Genomic DNA, 19,406 nt, shown 5'->3' with positions numbered 1-19,406 from the left:
GGTAACACAAATTTATTCTTTGCTCATTCATTCATCCATTCATTCTAGCATAGTATCCTGACACTATCCAAATGAATTCATGTGAAGTGTTTTAGTAAGTCATGTAATTATTAAATAACAGGTCTTAGATATTTTGCTGAATATGAAATTAGCATAAATTAACAGCTGCTTTATGTTTTCATCAATCAAAAAGGACAAATTCCTCTAAATCTCCTCAAAATCACCTAATTTAACCTTAGGCAATGATAGTGACTGATATGTCAGAGAGGGCACCTCAATTAAGCAAACTTTAACAATGATTTTATGAATACACAGGCAACAAAGCAAAAATAAATGGAACTGCATTAAACTTAAAAGATTCTGTGCACCAAAAGACACAATCAACAGATGCAATCAAAAATCATAATCTACGGACTAAGAAAAAAATACTTGTAGGTCATGTCTAATAAAGAGTTAATATCAGGGTACATTAACTCCCACAATTCAACAATAAAAAGCCAAATAACCTGATTTAAAATTGGGCGAATAACTCTGGAAAATAGTATGGAGTCTCCTCAAAAAGCTAAAAGTAGAGCTACCCTACAACATGGCAACTGCACTATTAGGTACATAGCCCAAAGATACAAATGTAGAGATCCAAAGGGGCACCTGCACCCCAACGTTTATAGCAGCAGTGTCCACAATAGCCAAACTATGGAAAGATGTCCATCGACAGATGAATAGCTAAAGAAGATGTCATGTATGTGTACACACACACACAGGTACACACACACACACACACACACACATGCACGATGAAATACTACTTAGCCATCAAAAAAGAAAAAGAAATCTTGCCATTTGCAATGACATGGATAGAACTTGAGGGTACTATGCTAAGTGAAGTAAGTCAATCAGAGAAAGACAATTACCATATGATTTCACTCATATGTGGAATTTAAGAAAAAAAACAGTAGCACAGATTCTGGAAGGGAGGGAAAAAGAAAACAAGATGGAATTAGAGGGGGAGACAAACCATAAAAAATTCTTAATCATAGGAAACAAACTGAGGTTTGCAGGGAGCAGGGTTAGAAGGATAGGGTAACAGGATGATAGACACTAAGGAGGGCATGTGGACAGGACTGGGTATTCTATAAGACTGATGAATCCCTGAACTCTACCTCTGAAATTAAAAGTACACTATATGCTAATTGAATTTAAATGGAAAAAATTTTAATTTAAAAAAAAAACGGACAAAGAACTTGGGCACACATTTCTCCAAAGAAGATATACAAATGGCTAACAAGTATATGAAAGTATATCACCAATTAGAGAAATGCAAATCAAAACTACAGTAAGATACTACCTCACACCCATGAGAATGGCTATTACTAAAAAAACAGAAAATAGGAGCACCTGGCTGGCTCAGTCTGTGGAGCATGCAACTCTTGCTCTCAGGGTTGTGAGTTTGAGGCGTAAAGATTACTTAATAATAAAATCCTTAAGGGGCGCCTGGGTGGCTCAGTTGCGTAAGCATCTAACTTCAGCTCAGGTCATGATCTCAGGGTTCTGGGATCAAGTCCCACATCAAGCACTGTGCCCAGAGGAAAGTCTGTTTCCCCCTCTTCTTCTGTTCCTCTGCCACCCCCCGCTTGTGCACTCACAAATAAATGAAATTTAAAAATAAAATAAAATCCTTAAAAAAAACAGAAAATGATTAAGTGTTTGTGAGAATGTGGAGAAATTAGAAGAGCTCTTAGTAGGAATGTAAAATGCTGCAACTACCATGGAAAACACTGTGGAGGTTCCTCAAAAATTAAAAATAGAACTACCATTTGATCCAGTAATCACACCTCTGGGCATATCTCCAAAAGAACTGAAAGCAGGATCTCAGAAAGATATTTGCACACCCAAGTTCAAAGCAGCACTATTCATAATACACAAAAAGCAGCCCAAATGTCCACTGATGGATGAATGGATAAACAAAAAGTGATACACACACACACACACACACACACACTCTGCAATAGTACTCAGCCTTGAAAAGAGAGGCAATCTTGTTACATGCTACAACAGATGAACAATCTTAAGGACATTATGCTACGTGAAATAAGCCAGTTAAACAAAGACAAATACTCCATGATTCCACTTACATAAAGTATCTAAAGTAGTCAGTGTTGTGAACTGAATTGTGCTCCCCCAAAATTCTTATGTTGAATATGAACTAGAGTTAGGGCTCTAGCCCCCAAAGGGATGGTATTTGAAGACAGGGCCTTTCAAAAAGTACTTAGTTAAATGAGGTCATAAGAATGGGGCTCTACTCAGACCTGCTGTCCTCATCATAAGAGAAAGAGAAGCAAGATCTCCTCTCCGTCTCTACTGCTTCCCTATCTACTCTCTCTTTGCTCTCACAGAAAGAAGGGACATGTGAGGACACAGGGAGATGGTGGCTGTCTGTTAGCCAGGAAGAGAGGCCTCACTAAAAACCAATCTTGATGGCACCTTGATCCTGGACTTCCAGCCTCCAGAACTTTTGAGAAAATAAGTTTCTCATTTTTAAATCATCCTGTCTTTGGCATTTTGTTATGACAGGCCTGGCAGACTAATATAGTCAACTTCTTAAAAACAGAAAATAGAATGGTAGTTACCAGGGGCTGGGGGCAGCGGGAAAAGGAGTTGTGTAATGTAGAGTTTCGGCTGCAGAATGTTAAAGTTCTGGAGAACTCTTTCACGACATGTATGTGAATATACTTAACATCACTGAACTGTATACTTAAAAATGGTTAGGATGGTATATTTTATACTACGTGGATTTTACCCATTTAATAAAATAAAGCAGAATTTCAATTTTTCTGCTAAAAAGGAGAATACAGATTTAAAAGTACTATTTCACAAATAAAAACAGCTACTAATATTATTTTATGCACATGAAATGTATATGGGTGTGATTTATGTGTTTCTATTTCATTAGAAAAAGCAATAATGGGGGTGCCTTGGTAGCACAGTTAGTTAGGAATCTGACTCTTGGTTTCGGTTCAGGTCCTGATCTCAGGGTCGTGAGATCAAGCCCCAAGTCAGAGCACAGAGCCTGCTTCAGTTTCTCTCTTTCTCTCCCTTTGCCCCTCTCCTCACCATGCTCGCTTACTCCTGCTTTCTTTCTCTCTCAAAAATAAATAAATAAATCTTTTTTTAAAAAGCAATAATGACAACTGTCTTAAGGCAAAACAACACTTCCTTTTTAGAAATAATTTTTACCAAGACAGAACCAACAAAGGAAAGCCTACTTAGTTTACAAATTTTATAATCTCTAAATTGCCAAAACTAGCAGTGAGTATAACGTATCATCATTTCCTCCTCAACATATTTTGCCAGAAAATGCTTCTACTAAATTGTGGAACACAGAATAATTCTCAGTTCAAATTCTCCAGATTTTTTATCACGTATTTTATCTTTCAAAAAACAAGGGAAGAGTTACTACTAGTACTCGGACTCATTTAATTTAAATAATGAAGAGAATTCAATTCAGCTTTTAAAAAAACCCACTTTTTTACACTTATTGATTACATTCCTGTAAGTTCTTTTCTCTTAAATACATAAGAACAAAGGACTTGAAACCTATAAAATTCTTCATCATTCCTTACTACAAATAAATCTATTTTTCATGTTTCCCTAAGAGAAAATGAGGGAAGTGTAACAATAATCATATAATATTTGTACTTAGCCAGTTTACTCTAAATTAACCTGGGGGATTATAGAGGTTAGTAGCCATGCTGCAGTAAAACTTCTCTTATTTGTTGGCCTAAATAAAATTTCAAGAAAACTGTGGGCTGTGAAACCTAGAGGGCAGGGTAGACACAGCTTGATTTCGGGAGATAGACTAGGACAGTGTTTTTCAACTTTGGCACTACTGGCATTTTGGGCTGGATAATTCTTTGTTATAGAGGCTCTCTGAGGCATTGTAGGATATTTAAGAGTATCCTGGACTTAATAGTCACATGAAAAAGTGCTCAACTTTTCATCAGGGAAATACAAATCAAAACCACAATGAGATACCATCTCACACCAGTCAAAAAGGATAAAACTAACCAGTCAGGAAATGACAGACTTTGATGAGGATGTGGAGAAAGGGGAGCCCTCTTACACTGTTGGTGGGAATGCAAGCTGGTGCAGCCACTCTGGAAAACAGTATGGAGGTTCCTCAAAAAGTTGAAAATAGAGCTACCCTATGACCCAGCAATCGCACTACTGGGTATTTACCCTAAAGATACAAATGTAGTGATCTGAAGGGACATATGCACCCCAATGTTTACAGCAGCAATGTCCACAATAGCCAATCTATGGAAAGAACCTAGATGTCCAACAACAGATAAATGGATAAATAAGATGTTTCATTTATATATATGTATGTATGTGTGTGTGTGTGTATATAATATATATATATATGAATACTATGCAGCCATGAAAAATGAAATATTGCCATTTGCAATGACATGTATGGATCTAGGGGATGTTATGCTAAGTGAAATAAGCCAATCAGAGAAAGACAATTATCATATCTCTCTGATATGAGGAATTTGAGAGGCAGGGTTGGGGGTCGGGTGGGGAAGGGAAGGAAAAAAATCAAACAAGATGGACCAGGGAAGGAGACAAACCATGAAGACTCTTAATCTCAGGAAACATACTGAGGGTTGCTGGGGGTTCGGGGTGGGTAGGGATAGGGCGGCTGGGTTATGGACTTTGGGGAGGGTATGTGCGACAGTGAGTGCTGTGAAATGAGTAAGACTGATGATTCACAGACCTGTACCTCTGAAGTAAATAATACATTATATGTTAATTTAAAAAAATGCCCCCCCCCCAAGAAGAGTATCCTGGGCTTTACCTACTAGATTCCAATAGCACCTCAAGTTGTAACAATAAAAATTGACCCAGACATTGACAAATATCCCCTAGCAGCAAAATTACTCCAATGGAGAGAATATGAGGCCATGGATGAATTGATGAATTAGCACAATTAAACTGCAGACAATAACTTAGGTTAATGTTGAAAGTTAACATTTAGGATCTAAACTCAGATATGTAAACCAAACAAGTAAGTTGTAGAATAACTGTGGGCAGGGGGTAGGGGGATAAAAAAACAATAGACTTCAAAATGTTAAGAGACATGTGTGCCTATTACTAGAAAGAAAGAACATTTCTAAATATATTACCTGCCACTTTTTGTGTGTGCTCCATAGTTACATTTGCTATTTTCCTCTTTTAGACTGCCATCTGGCAATCCACACTTCCACTAAAAAAAATTAAAAAAAAAAATAAAATTGCAGTCGATTGGACTAAAATAGTTAATGTACCACCCCACGTGCCAAAAATATGCCAGGGAGTCTATAGTTTACTCAGTAATGCCTCCAAAGAAAGAAACTAATGTCTCTTAAACATCAATGTCCTTAAAGACAAAAGCAAGTAACTCACAGGATGCTTACCAAATGTATGAAGTTCCTTTACTACCTTTGGGGGATACATAGTCAACCAATAGTAAAAGAGAAAGCAAAACAAAAAAAGTCACATACAACAGGCAAACTGAACTCATCAAACTCATTTATTATGACCCCAAGACATAATATACAAAGTTTTGAAAAAAAGTCCACTAATCAAATACAGCAGAACACAACTAACTATAGTCATTGGATTTCCAGTGTCACAGGGATTTGTTAAGAATGAGTGAAATAATGATGTATGTGTGTGTGACACACGTGAGACAGATTCAGTACACTGAATCCCTGCCACTCTCTAGAAAGGCAGTGTAAAGATTCTTCACAATAATGAATATAGGTTCACCACTGTAACTTAATCTACTACCAGTTCCCTTTCCTTAGCACCCAAAAGCTGTCAAAAGACAAACTGGCAAATCCAAACTGGTATGCCCTTTGAGTTCTCTTTCACGAATCCATAAAAGCAGACTATGGTAACAAGACCCTACAGTCACCATAGATGAATAGTAATTATCAAATATAAAGATGAGCAGAAAACAATGAACCATTCACTTAACAAATGTTTTGTTAAATGTGCCCATAAATTGTATATATTGAGCACTTCTACAAGAACTCATCTAGGGGCACCTAAGTGGCTCAGTCAGTTGAGCATCTGCCTTAGACTCAGGTCGTGATACCAGAGTCTTGGGATTGAGCCCCACATTCTGCTCCCTGCTCAGTGGGTAGCCTGCTACTCCCCCTGCTTATGCTCCCTCTCTCTAAGGGAAAAAAAAAAAAGAAGAAGAAGAAGAAGAAGAAGAAGAACTCATCTAGATGTAGTATTGAGCAAGACAGATGAGGTCCTGATTCACATCAAGTATACATCCAAGCCCAGGAATTCTAGTGGAAGCATCAAACATTTGGGAAAAGCAACATCATGAAATAAAGTATCAAATACAAAGAATCTTTCAAAGAGAACAGTTAACACCCCAAGGAAAGAGTTAATGGAAAAAACAGAAGACTTGAAGCATCACTATTATTCTCAGATATTGAGGGAATACTTCATTTGTAAGATAAGAACAGATTGTGACAGGAGAAAATTCTGAATAAACACTAAATTTATATATATGTGTGTATGAAATCTTAGAAAAACAAAGATAAAGAGAAATCCTATAGGTTTTCAGAGAGATATAAGAGATTATCAGGTATTCAAGGACTGGCTACAGTTCAACTTTAAAAGAACTATGAAAGGGCATATTTTATCAAAGCAAACAATGAAACAAAGACCATAAAGTAAAGAACGAAGGACAAAAAGGGCAAAAAAAAATACTATAACACTATTTATAAATATTTTAAAAACATCAAATATTTTCATGGAAATAGACATACAATAAAAATATAAAGACATTTATGGCCGCCATACATGAGTATAAGAGGGAACGAAATGGGGGAGGGCTTCTTTAAGGAGAAGGAACCACTAGCAGCAGAATCATAAATGATCTCAACACAGAGGAGAGTGCATGAGACAGGGAAGAAGAAATGTGAAACTTTATTAAAAGTCTTTTCTTGGGGCGCCTGGGTGGCTCAGTAGGTTAAAGCCTCTGCCTTCGGCTTGGGTCATGATCCCAGGGTCCTGGGATCGAGCCCTGCCTGGGGCTCTCTGCTCAGCGGGGAGCTTGCTTCCTCCTCTCTCCCTCCCTGCTTCTCTGCCTACTTGTAATCTCTATCACATAAATAAATAAAATCTTTAAAAAAACAAACAAACAAAAAGAGTCTTTTCTTGCTCTGGTGAAGAATGTGGATACGAGTTAAATCTAGAAATTGATAAAAAAAAGTTTAAATACATATGTTAAAAGTTTCAGGTTAACCACTAAAAATCACCTTGAAATATTTATTTTTTTTTTTTACTTCTAAATCACCAAGAAACGATACAAAGACAATCAGTGTAAAAGACCATAAACTAAGTTCAACTAAATCAATAATCACAGTAAGTGTGGGTTAAATTCACTTTTATAATAGACTGCCATATTGGAGTTTGTTTTCACCTGTTTTTTTTTTTTTGTTTGTTTGTTTTCACCTGTTTTTTGTTTGTTTTTTTAATGGACCATTTATATTTGCTTTATTCCAACACCCACCAAATATCTATATCTTTGGCTAATTCTTTTTTTTTTGGCACTTACTAGTTTTTTTTAAGATTTTAATTCAATTAATTAACCCATAATATATTGTTGTTTCAGGACATAGGTTTGTGATTCATTAGTCTTATATTATACCCAGTGCTCATAACATCACATGCCCTACTTAACGTCCATCACCCAGTTACCCCATCCCCCCAACCACTACCCCTCCAGCACCCTTTGGTTTGATTCCTAAGAGTCTCTTTTTTTTCCTCTCTGGTTTCATCTTGTTTCATTTTTTTCCTCTCGTCCCCTATGATCCTCTGCCTTGTTTCTTAAATTCCATGTTATCAGTGAGATCATATGATAATTGTCCTTCTCTGAATTCACCTGTTTGGTTTATTTAAAATTTTTTAATTTAAGTAGGCTACACACAATGTAGGGCTTGAACTCAGGGCCCTAAGATCAAAAGTCGCATGCTCTACTGACTGAGCCAGCCAGGTGCCCCAGTCAGTTTCAAAATATCCATCTACATAGTTTATAAGGTACATGTTAGCAAGACACATACCTAAGACAAAATAACACAGGACAGCTATAAAAAAAGGAATGGAAAAACATTCCCCTTTTCCATGGGGCTTCTATTTCAAGACCCCCCAGTGGATGCCTGAAACCCCAGAGAGTACCTAACCTTATATATATCATGCTTTTTTCCTATACATACATACCTCTGATAAGGTTTAATTTATAAATCAGGCATGGTAAGAGATTAACAATAACTAGTAATAAAATAGAACAATTACAATGATAAATGTGATCTCTTTCTCTCTCAAAATACCTTCTTGTACTGAACTCACCCTTCTTACAATGGTGATGATGTGAAATGACAAAATACCTATGTGATGAGGTGAAGTGAGGTGAGTGATGGAGACACTGTGACCTAGCTAGCTATGACTGACCCTCTGACCATACATCAGGAGGAGGGTCATCTGCTTGTGGATGGCAGGTACCACAGGTGAGAAACCACAGAGCATGAAACTGCAGGAAGAGGGGACTACTGTACACCAAATTAGTAATTTTTAAAAAAGGAAAGTAAATATAATATTAACATTAGGCAAATTGGAATTAAATGCATCAAATGGAAGGAGAGCAAAATCTCTCACGGATAAAATATGCAACTAGTCAACGTGTCATGGCACAAACATTTATGTACCTAAAAACAGCTTCAAACATATAATGCAAAAACTGATATCAAAATCAGAACAAAAAAACTTCTATAATCATAGTGTGATTTAATTTACCCCTCTCAAAAATGCACATTTCAAAGGAATAAAAAATGTGAAAGGTTTTAATAAGCTTCACTATGTAAGTCTAAATATATAAAAGTACACACACGCACAAACACACACAATAGAGGATACAAGCAACCAACAGTTTAAAACATGACTATGTATTAGGCCACACATGCGCTGAAGTTCCCAAAGTATCAAAGCATAAGTGACAGTCTCTGATCATACCTCAAAACAACACAAGGGTAATCATCTGGACTGTTTCATTTAGACTGGCATCAGATGGGCAAAAATCTAAATGGCAGTTTGTGAGGCTTCGGGGAAGTGGCATTTATAGAAACTTTAGGTAGGAGTATAAATGGCCACTGCCTTTTTTACACAGTAAGTTGATACTATCTGTCAAAATTTTAAAGTCATACCTTTGCCGCAGCAATTCTACTTCTAGAAATCCCTCATAAAATAAGTACACATAATTACAGAACAAATTTGTGTAACAACACAGTGCAATGCTAATTATAGCAGGAAAATAGTAATAACCCAAGAATCTAACAACAGAAAAATAGTTAAATTATTTATAGTATATCCATTTCATAAAATGCCAAGCACTGACATGGAAAGAATCTCCAAGACTCTACAGTGTTGCCTTTTTTGTTGTTGTTGTTTAAGTGTAAAAAATACATCTGTATCTTCAAATTATGTTAGGGTAAAAAATAAATAGAAAAAGGAGTTGAAGAATACACAACATACTTTTACTTCCAGAGAGGGACATGGTGGAAAACTTTTATATTTTACTTTACATATGTCTCAACTGTTTGAATATTTTATGATTTGTACTGCTTGTACAATCCAAAAGAGAAAAGAGCAATTTTTCAAAATTTCTTATTTACTCCCCAGAAAAAAACTGGGATCTTCCTGTTCTTATTACAAATTTGATCAAACTCATTGGAGAGAACAGAACAAGGGTAAACTTCCAACTGTTCCCTCTGCCAGAACATTGTTCTCTCAGATAAGGCTCACTCCTTCACTTCCTTCGAGTTTTCCACTTAAATATCATCTTATCTGAGAAAACTTCCTTGACTTTTCAATATAAAATGACAACCTCTAACACCTATTCTACTGCCCCCCCCACCCGCCGACTACTTTGCCTTGCTTTCTATTTCACTGGAGTACTTTCAATACCTGTGTCTTAGTGTCCCTATTTCTAAAATGAGGGTGATAACAGTATCTATCCCACAGGTTGATGCTATGCTTCAGTGAGCCAGAGCCCTCGGAGGAGGGCCGGGCTCTCAGTAGGAGCCCCGTCAGTCCATAATTTTAGGCCACTCTTGCGGATGGTCCACCTTCCCCCTATTACAATGACACACCCAGGAAAGAAAGGACTGTGATTTGTTCCCAATTGCATCCTGAATGCCTGGAAAGTGCTTTTATCAGTAAATATTCATAGCTGTTGATGCCTGATTTAGCACTGCAGCCATATGCACAGACAGCTGAGATTACAAGAAAAAGATCAATTATTTTCAGTAAAAGTAAGCTTTCTGCAACTAACATGAATCATCTGCAATAATTCAATCTACTTTAAAGCATAATATTTAGCAGTAGGACTCCTAGAAGCTTCAAATAGGGAGTTGGTATGGTACCATTTAATTCATTAATTTCTCAACACCAAATGGCAAAAGAAACTAAAACATAATGTGGAATGAGAAAAATGAAAGCACAACTTACTTTGCATTCCTGTTTTTGATGCATGGCTGGTAGAGGACCTTGATGGCATTCCAGGCAGAACAGGAATCTGCCTTCAAGTTATCTTCCAACAGGGGGAACTTTTTGATACTTTTGGAACTTCCCAAAGAGTCAATCACCAGACTATCTGAGTTTAAAAGCCATAGCTAAAGATACAGAGAGAAAGGTCCAAGTATAAGGATATTATCATCACCCTATCTGTATCTCATACCACTAAAATCAAAATACACACAAAACTATAAAAATATCAGAAAAAAAAAAAAGACAGGAGAACCCTGAAATAATTTTTAAGTATGGTAAGTCTTTCAAAGTGTAACATCTGGTAGAGCTGCTGAGATCATAAAGTTTTTAAAAAAAAAAAAAAGACAACCAATTAGGAGAAAATATTTAATATGTAGATAACAAAGTTATTATCTGTTATATATAGAGTTCCCAGGAATTAAGAAGGGGGTAAAAACAGCCCAACAGAAATAAAGGCAAAGAATATGAACAGAAGTAACAGAAGAAATAAGTGATGAACATATATAAAAATGTTAATAATAAGGAAATGTATAAATCATATGCCACCATTTTTCACTTATTAGATTGGCAAGTACAGAAAGAGGGTGACATTCGGTTCAATAGAGGAGTTTGGACTGCCGGTGGAGGAGGGTTTTTTGGGATTTGGATGCATGTTGTTCATTGAAGGGCTCAGCTGGAGTCAGACTTCAGCTTGATCCCACGGGGAGCTCTGATGCAAGAATGGCACCTACATTGTCTGTCCCACTTCGAGACAGGAAGCCTCTGCTTTCTGTACCCCAGGGTCAAATCACTGGCAGTAGACTGACCAGGGCAGGGCGGGGAAGACCTGACTTCCTGAACAAGGTGGCACCTGTCATGTGAGGGCATGCCTCTGGAGACAAAGCAGCTGAGCACCATTAGCAGCCCACATGTCTCAGCAGCTGGGAAATGGGCGCACTAGCCTGAGTAAGGAGGACCTGGGCGGGGTACCAAGAATGTCTCACTACATGGGACAAATGAGTATATTTTCTGGTGGGTGATAATCACCAGTTTAAAAAACACAAATTCTAATACCATCTTAGATTAGAAAGGTCTATTTCTAAAGAAGTACTAAAACACACATGCAAAGATTATTTTCATTGAAGCACTCACTGTCTTTAACAGCCACACATTGGAATTCTAGGCATTAAAGACCCTGGTCTATATTTACACACACCAGGAACAATCCTTATGATATACTGTTGAGTGTAGTAAACATGATAAAGAAAAATGCTCGTCATGTGATTCGGGTATGTTTCACAAACAGAAAAGCAGGAATGTGAGTGTATGAACAAGAGAGTTATACACAGAGAGGGAGAAGACACTGATGGACACACCATACCGTTAGTAATGTTTACCTTCAAATCCTACGATACAGCAAGACGAGGAGAGAAGAAAAGTTGGGGGAATACCACTTCTTTTACATTCCTCATGTTGTCTGAATGTTTCAAGAAGGTATTACTTTTATAACAAACAGGTTTTTTGAATTTATTTTTTTAAAGATTTTATTTATTTGACAGAGAGAGAGGCCTCATGTTAAGCATTCTCACCCCATACACACACACAAAAACAGGAACAAAAGAACATATTTTAAACAGATCAAAGGGAAAAATAGGGGAAAATCCATAGGGGAAAAAAGTGACAGAAGCAGAATTAAGTTATAGTGACAACAAAAGCCATGAACAACTTAGAGTGAAGAACTTTATTTTGTGGTGTGAGCAGGAATCAGGTTTTATTTCTTTGTATATCCCCAGTACCTAGCACATAGAGGCACTTGATCTATTGTTATCAAATTAAGGGAGTTGATTTTGAATTAAACTGATATTACAAACTCAAATTTCTGATCATTTCTTTTCTAGACCTGAGACTTAAAGAAAAAAGAATGGCAAGACTAACACATTTCTGAGACCCTGGATTACCACGCTACAGAAAGCTGGGAGAAATCACTTCTTACCAGGATGTACGCTTTGCCATCATGACCTTGAATAGTGAATCTGAAAGTGCTTCTAGCAGCGGAGAGTTCCACTAGACACTGGGCAATAACACTCTGTACAAACTGAGACCTGTTTGAATAGAAATAAATTTTTACAATGTGCCATTCATAATAACTCTAACTGGCAAAAAGACCCAAAAATACCCACAGGGTACCTAAAAGGCAGACGTGTGTGCAGCCTGACTTTTCTATATGCTGCCCATCCCTTCGCAGACTGTGCTAATGTGGATTTTAATATATTTTAATGTATTTGTGTTTCCTCCAGTCTTCTTATAACCTATTCTCCAATCCTTAACACACTTCCCATCCCAAACCTAACTATTCCCCTTGACTGAATAAAAAATACTGTATTAGTCAAGTCAATATTCCATTTGTGCTGCCCCACATTAAACAGTAAGTTAAAAAAAGAAGGCGAGGTATTTCGTCCCAAACATTAGACAGTATTATATATGATGTCTTCCACTTGCATCCATCCCCTCAAAGAGTCAGAGCTGAGGCACAGAATCAAAATATTTACAGGAGGATAAGTTTTAAGGTTATATTCAGATTGCCATAATTTCTAGATATCCATAAATAAACTGAAACAGTTAACTTCTGTTTGCAAAATAAAAAGATTCAAAAGAAAGAAAACGCTAATGGATTTAGTGGCTAAGTAACTTTTTTTTTGAAAACACAGGGGTCAGCTGAAAACTGACTCATGTTTCAAATTTAAATAAGTCAAATTAATCCCAGAAATAATTATTCAAAAACCTATTGGTGATTAAGTTATGAGGTCCTGGATATATGACAAATACAAAGAAGCACAAAAAACTTTCAGGTTTAGAAGATTTACATGATGAGCACATTTATTTATGCCACTGTGTAATAAACAAGCAATAAATGAATCCTCAAGTCTTTTGTATGTGTGGTTTGGTTCAACTGCCTCAAAAACCTTTATTTTTCTTTTCCAAATAAAGAGGGGTATAAATAAAAATGAATTCCCAAATAATTAATTGTACCTATCATTCTCTGCATTTGAAACTGCAGAATAAACTTAATTTGCTATTTGTACCTTGGTATGATAGAAAATTTTCTTTCAGATGGCTGAATAACTATCTCCGTCATATAAAACTTGGTGGTTTCTAGAAACAAAAATAAGAAAATTAAAATCTAATTTTAAATTTAAAAACATTTTTATGGTGGGCATACTGGTCCTAATTACAATATCCCAAACTAAATATTTTGTACACATACTGGTAAAATTCACTTTCAGTAAAAATTTTCCCAAAATGACTTAGTGTAAGACACCAACAAGACACAAGGAGAGCATCCTGAGACTGAGGGGGGCCTGCTATTTTAGAACACATGCTCACATGAATCCTGGCACAGTGACGCTCTGTTCACATGCATGGAAGGTTAGAAAAATCAGCCACGTTACAGCCATAGCTCACTTAGTAGAACCTAGTCATTTACTACGCCATTTCTATAGTCACAAACCTAGGAGCCACTGGAAAAGGCTTTTGAATCACAGTGTCCCAAAGCCCATGAAAAGATGCTGTAAACCTCACCTTAGTATTTCCCAGAATCTCACTGAGTCTATTAATGCATAATTCCCAACAAATCTGGTTATCTAATTACTTCGTTTATAGAAAAATTTGAACAGTAAACTAAGTATCTTATAGGAATGAATAGAAATATAACCATTCTAAATTTTTAAAAAATCCATGAAAAATGTTTCTTTTCATTAGTAATAAAGGAAATACAAATTAAAAGGAGATATTCTGCAGCATCAAAAAAATATTTGTGAATGACAAAACATAGCAATGATGATGATATGGAGAAATGGGTACACTTAGACACATATTGCTATCAGAACTGTAAATGATACATTTCTGGAAAACCACTTAATGAAGACCTTAAATATATTCTGATGCCATCATTAAACATCTAAGAATTTATCTCAAAGAAATATTCATACCTATAAAAATGTTTGTATTAATTAAACTGAAAACAAATTCTCTAAAAATTGAGAATGGTTGGGCTAAACAACTACACATTAAGGCAAGTGAATTCTATGCAATCATTGAGAATGGTGTGCCAAATAATTTTAATTGTCTAAGTAAAATGGAGAGTTATTCTCAGTACATTTTCTGAAAATGTTTTCAATTGTTCAATATAACATACAAAAAAAGGCAAAAAAATCAATAGACAGTTTAACAGCATATTACATATCTAGAGCCATGATGATGAATTTCCTTTAAGTTCAACTTTTCATTTTGCTATTTTGAAATCATGTTACTAGATGCAGAATTGCACCTTTTAACATTATGAAGTGATCCCTTCTATTCTAGCTGCTGTTGAACTATAACTTAATTCTGTAACTTTAATCCTGTAAGATATTGTTATTATGGCTTTATGCAGTTAGTATCCCCTTAATGTCTCCCACATAAGTACCACTGTCTATACCAATCCTTCTTGAATTTAGACCTTCTTATTTGGGATGATTTTCTTCTATTCTATAAAGATAGAATTCTATTCTTCCACAAGTACAATTTCTTTTAATAAAAAAAAAACAATAGAAATGAATTACTCTAGTTTTTGTCAGCAAACATCTTAGTCTTGATTCACAGGAGAACATTTGCACCATATAAAATCCTAGGTTAACAGTTTTTAACATTTGTGCACAATGACGCTTGGATTCCATTATCTTCAACCTTTCATTATTACTGCTCCTTTGTAAGTGATGTCATTTTTCTTCAATTGTTTTTAAGATGTTCTGGTTTTTGTTTGTTTTGCTGTATCATTCTATATGTCTCACTATAGACTTCTTTTCATCTCACTTGGGTTTCATTTAATTAGAATTCTTGCACCTCCTCAACCTTAAGCTTACTGTTTCTATCACTTTTGTAAAATTCTTAGCAATTACCTCTTCAAATATTGCCGCTTATATTTCTTTTCCTTCTATAAGTCAAACTAAAAATAGATTAGAGTACAAAGGTTCCTCAAAAAGTTAAAAATAGAAATACCCTATGATTCAGCAATTATAAAACTAGGTATTTACCCAAAGAATAAAAAAATAGTAATTTAAAGTGATATATGCACTCTGTTTATAGCAGCATTATCAACAACAGCTAAATTATGGAAAGAGCCCAAATGTCCTGTGACTGATGAATGGTGGTGTGTATACACACACATACACATACACACACACACACACACACACACACACTGAAATATTACTCAGCCATAAAAAGAATGAAATCTTGCCATTTGCAACAATGTGGATAAAGCTAGAGAGTATTATGCTAAGTAAAGTAACTCAGACAAAGACAAATACCATATAATTTCACTCATATGTGAACTTAAGAAACAAAACAAATGGGGGTGCCTGGGTGGCTCAGTCAGTTAAGCATCAGACTCTCAATTTTGGCTCAGGTATCTGGCTTGACACTCAGTGTGGAGCCTACTTAAGATTCTGTCTGTCTACCCCTCTTCACACTACTCCACTCTCTCCCTCTTAAAAAAATTTCATAGAGGAAAATAAAAAAACAGATTCTTAACTACAAAGAACAAACTGATGGTTATGAGACTGGAGATGGGTAAGAGGATGGGTTAAACAGGTGATGGGAATTAAGGAGGGCACTTGTTTAATGAGCACCAGGTACTGTATGTAAGTGCTAAATCACTAAACTATACACTTGAAACTAATATTACAGTGTATGTTCACTGGAATTTAAGTAAAAACTAAAAAAGAAAAAAAAATGTTAGATCTTCTTGGTGTATGTTTTACATCTTACTTTCTCCTCTATTTTTGCCTTCTTGTCTCTCTGTGCTGGATTATGGATTCTTCTTCTTATCTACTTTCTATTTATGAATTCTTTTTCCAAGTTGTACATAATCTGCCTTTAAGTCATCCACTAAAGGGGAGCTTCGGTGGCTTAGCTGGTTAAGCATCTGTCTTCGGCTTAGATGCTGGGATTGAGCCCCACATCGGGTTCCTCGTTCAGCGGGGAGCCTGCTGCTCCAACTCTTTTTATGCCCCTCCCTCTGCTTGTGCTCTCTCTGTGTCAAATAAAAAAGCAAAATCTTTAAAAAAAAAATCATCCGCTAAATTCCAAATTCCCATTATATATATTTTTTAGAAATTCTACTGTAGGTCTTTTCCAAATATGCTTGCTGTTGTTTCCTTTGCCTTTGATACCTTCAAACCTCTTATACTGTTCAATATAGGAAAGCATGATTGTTCCAGTTTACATGTGTTAATTCTAATAACAGAAGTCTGTTTCTGTTTGTTTGCTGCTTTTGTTAGTTGTCGATGGAAGTCTAGTTTACTTGTGTACTTATTTATCTTTGGTTGTATGGGGAACACTGTACTTGACAAATTATTTGTGGGAATAATATGAGTTTTACAATGAAGGCATTTTACTCCAGAGGTGATTTGCATTTGCTTTTGCCAGGCATATGGGTGTTATAGCTATTCCAAGGCAGACTAACCAAGACTTGAAATTCCCTAAAGTACCAAAGGGTTGATACAGGTCTATAATTCCACAGGGCTGTTCCACCTCCCATTTACCTTCACAGTAAGGGTTTGCCTCTTTAGGGTCCCAAAATTTTGTTCAGAGTTGTCTACTAGGTTCCCTTTTGGTGCAGTCTTTAATTAGTGTCCTTACGTCTCAAACCAATCAAAATAAAAGTTCTAGGTGCGCCTGGGTGGCTCAGTTGTTAAGCATCTGCCTTCAGCTCAGGTCATGATACCCAGGTCCTGGGATTTAGCCCCGCGTTGATTACTCAGGGGGAAGCCTGCTTCTCCCTTTCCCACTCCCCCTTGCTTGTGTTCCCTCTTTTGCTTCATCTCTCTCTGTCAAATAAATAAATATTTTAAATAAACAAACACATAAATAAATAAAAGTTCAAATTTTAGAGAACTGGCATATTGCAGGGAAAAGGTGGATTCTTTTTTGCTAACCTTTGAGTTTGCTTGTGTGGTAATTTACCCATATATTTTCTATTTATCTTGATCTTCATTCTTTCCTGTGGATTCCAGTCCATTTGTTTTCTTTCACTCCAGCCTGAAGAACTATTTTTTAGCATTTTTTGTAGAGAAGATCTGCTAGTAATGTGTAACCTCCCTCTATATGAAAATGCTCTTAGTTTTGCCTTCATTTTTGAAGGGTGGTTTTGCTGGATATATAATTATTAGATGACAGGTTGTTTTTTTTTTTTTTTAATTTCCTTCCAGCATTTTGAGTATCTCATTTTAATGTCTTCACTATTTCTGCAAAGAGTCAGCCTTAAATGTATCATGAAGTTCCCTGTATGTGATGCTTCATTTTTTTCTTGTACTTTTAAGATTCTTCATCTTTGGCTTTTATCAATTTGACTACAATGTGCCTGGGTGAAGTGTTCTGTGTGTTTATCCTATTTTTCATTGCATTTCTTGGATCTAAAAGTTAATGAATTTCAGCAGATTTGCTAAGATTTCAGCCACTGTTTTCTACAAATATTTTTTCATGAGTTATTCTTTTTCTTACCTCTGAGATTCCATTTACACATTAACTGAAACATTTTGATATTGTCCCACAAATCTCTGAGGTCCCATCCATTTTGATTCAGACTTTTTCCTCTCTGTTCTCTGCATTAATTTTTATTAATATACCTTCAAGTTCAATGATTATTTTTCCTCCTGTCATCTCAAATATGTAGTTTAGCTGATCTAATGAATTTTTTAGTTACTGTAGTTTTCAGCTCTGAAATTACCAATGGTTCTCTCTGTGAAGTTTCCAATTTGTTGAGATGTGCTATTATTTCACTCAAGAGTCCCCCCCCTTTTAGCCATATTTATAACAGCCACTTCAACATCTTTGTCTAATATTTGCACAAATCTAATATTTGCACTTATTCAGTACCTGTGTTTTGAGTCCTGTTTTTTAGTATTGATCACTCTTTTCCATTTATTTGCATGTCTAATAATTTCTAAATGGAAGTAGGACACTGTATGTAATATAATGTTGCTATTCTGGATTTTGTTTTGTTCTTTTAAGGGTTGTTGACTTATAATAGTCAATTAACTAGTCTGGACTCAAACTATGAAATATGTCTTCCCACAGAGTGTAGTCGCTAATATTTCTGCTCAGTTTTATTTTGCTTAGCGTGGCTCCCTAGAGAGTATTCATTATACCTGCACAGGATAGCTGTCAACAAATCCAGGGACAGGTTTTGATCAAATACCTCAAACCATTAAGGCTCCCATCTTCTGCTGCCCAACTGTGTGAGGATTGAGAAATAAAATCAAAGGCATGGGAAGTGTGCAGTCTCCCCGAGCTTTCAATTCTTATTGAACTCTCTGGAATCTACTGTGTGCATTTAACAGTCACTCAGAGCTCTGTGAAGAAGTTATTGTCTCAGCCCATCCCTTACTTTTTGCTTCCAAAATCTCCCTCTTAAATTTCTAGTTTCTCCTTTCCCTACTTTGAACCTTACATTATTATGACTATAATGATATCATGGTAATGTTTCCTTTCTTGTTCAGCCTTCCATTTTCCTGCAGTGAATAACTGCTTTCTTTTACATCTGTTTAGTTTTCCAAGCACTTTTACCTAACTCTTCCCATCTGATGAAATGGCTTATCTCAAGACTGTTACATGCAGTCAAACAAACCAAAGAATGTACCAGTTTCATTTTGTAATTGAAAAATGTTTATTGCAGTCTTCTCTCCTTCTCTTCAATCTAGACTATTATTCCCAAGGCCTGCCCCTTGTGTCCCTCACCCTAGGGTCTCCCTTATCTGTGTTAGATAATCTGTTCCCCA

General features: G+C 36.0%; 1 protein-coding gene across 3 annotated transcripts in view; it reads right to left on the bottom strand.

The window, feature by feature from the left end:
- Positions 1 to 19,406, bottom strand: part of UBE3D (ubiquitin protein ligase E3D) — a 164,263-nt gene that overhangs the window by 104,923 nt on the left and 39,934 nt on the right. For all 3 annotated transcript variants that reach the window (XM_044246552.1, XM_044246561.1, XM_044246570.1), the window contains 3 exons: positions 13,671 to 13,740; positions 12,581 to 12,689; positions 10,570 to 10,733 (listed from right to left, as the gene is read on the bottom strand). In XM_044246552.1, the coding sequence (XP_044102487.1) occupies positions 10,570 to 10,733; positions 12,581 to 12,689; positions 13,671 to 13,740 (343 nt within the window). The remainder of the gene's footprint in view (positions 1 to 10,569; positions 10,734 to 12,580; positions 12,690 to 13,670; positions 13,741 to 19,406) is intronic.

This window comes from Neovison vison, chromosome 1 (assembly GCF_020171115.1).
Source record: "Neovison vison isolate M4711 chromosome 1, ASM_NN_V1, whole genome shotgun sequence".
Classification (NCBI taxonomy): Eukaryota; Metazoa; Chordata; class Mammalia; order Carnivora; family Mustelidae; genus Neogale; species Neogale vison.
The sequence above is the reverse complement of the archived record's forward strand: the minus strand, read 5'-3'. Positions and strand labels throughout refer to the sequence as shown.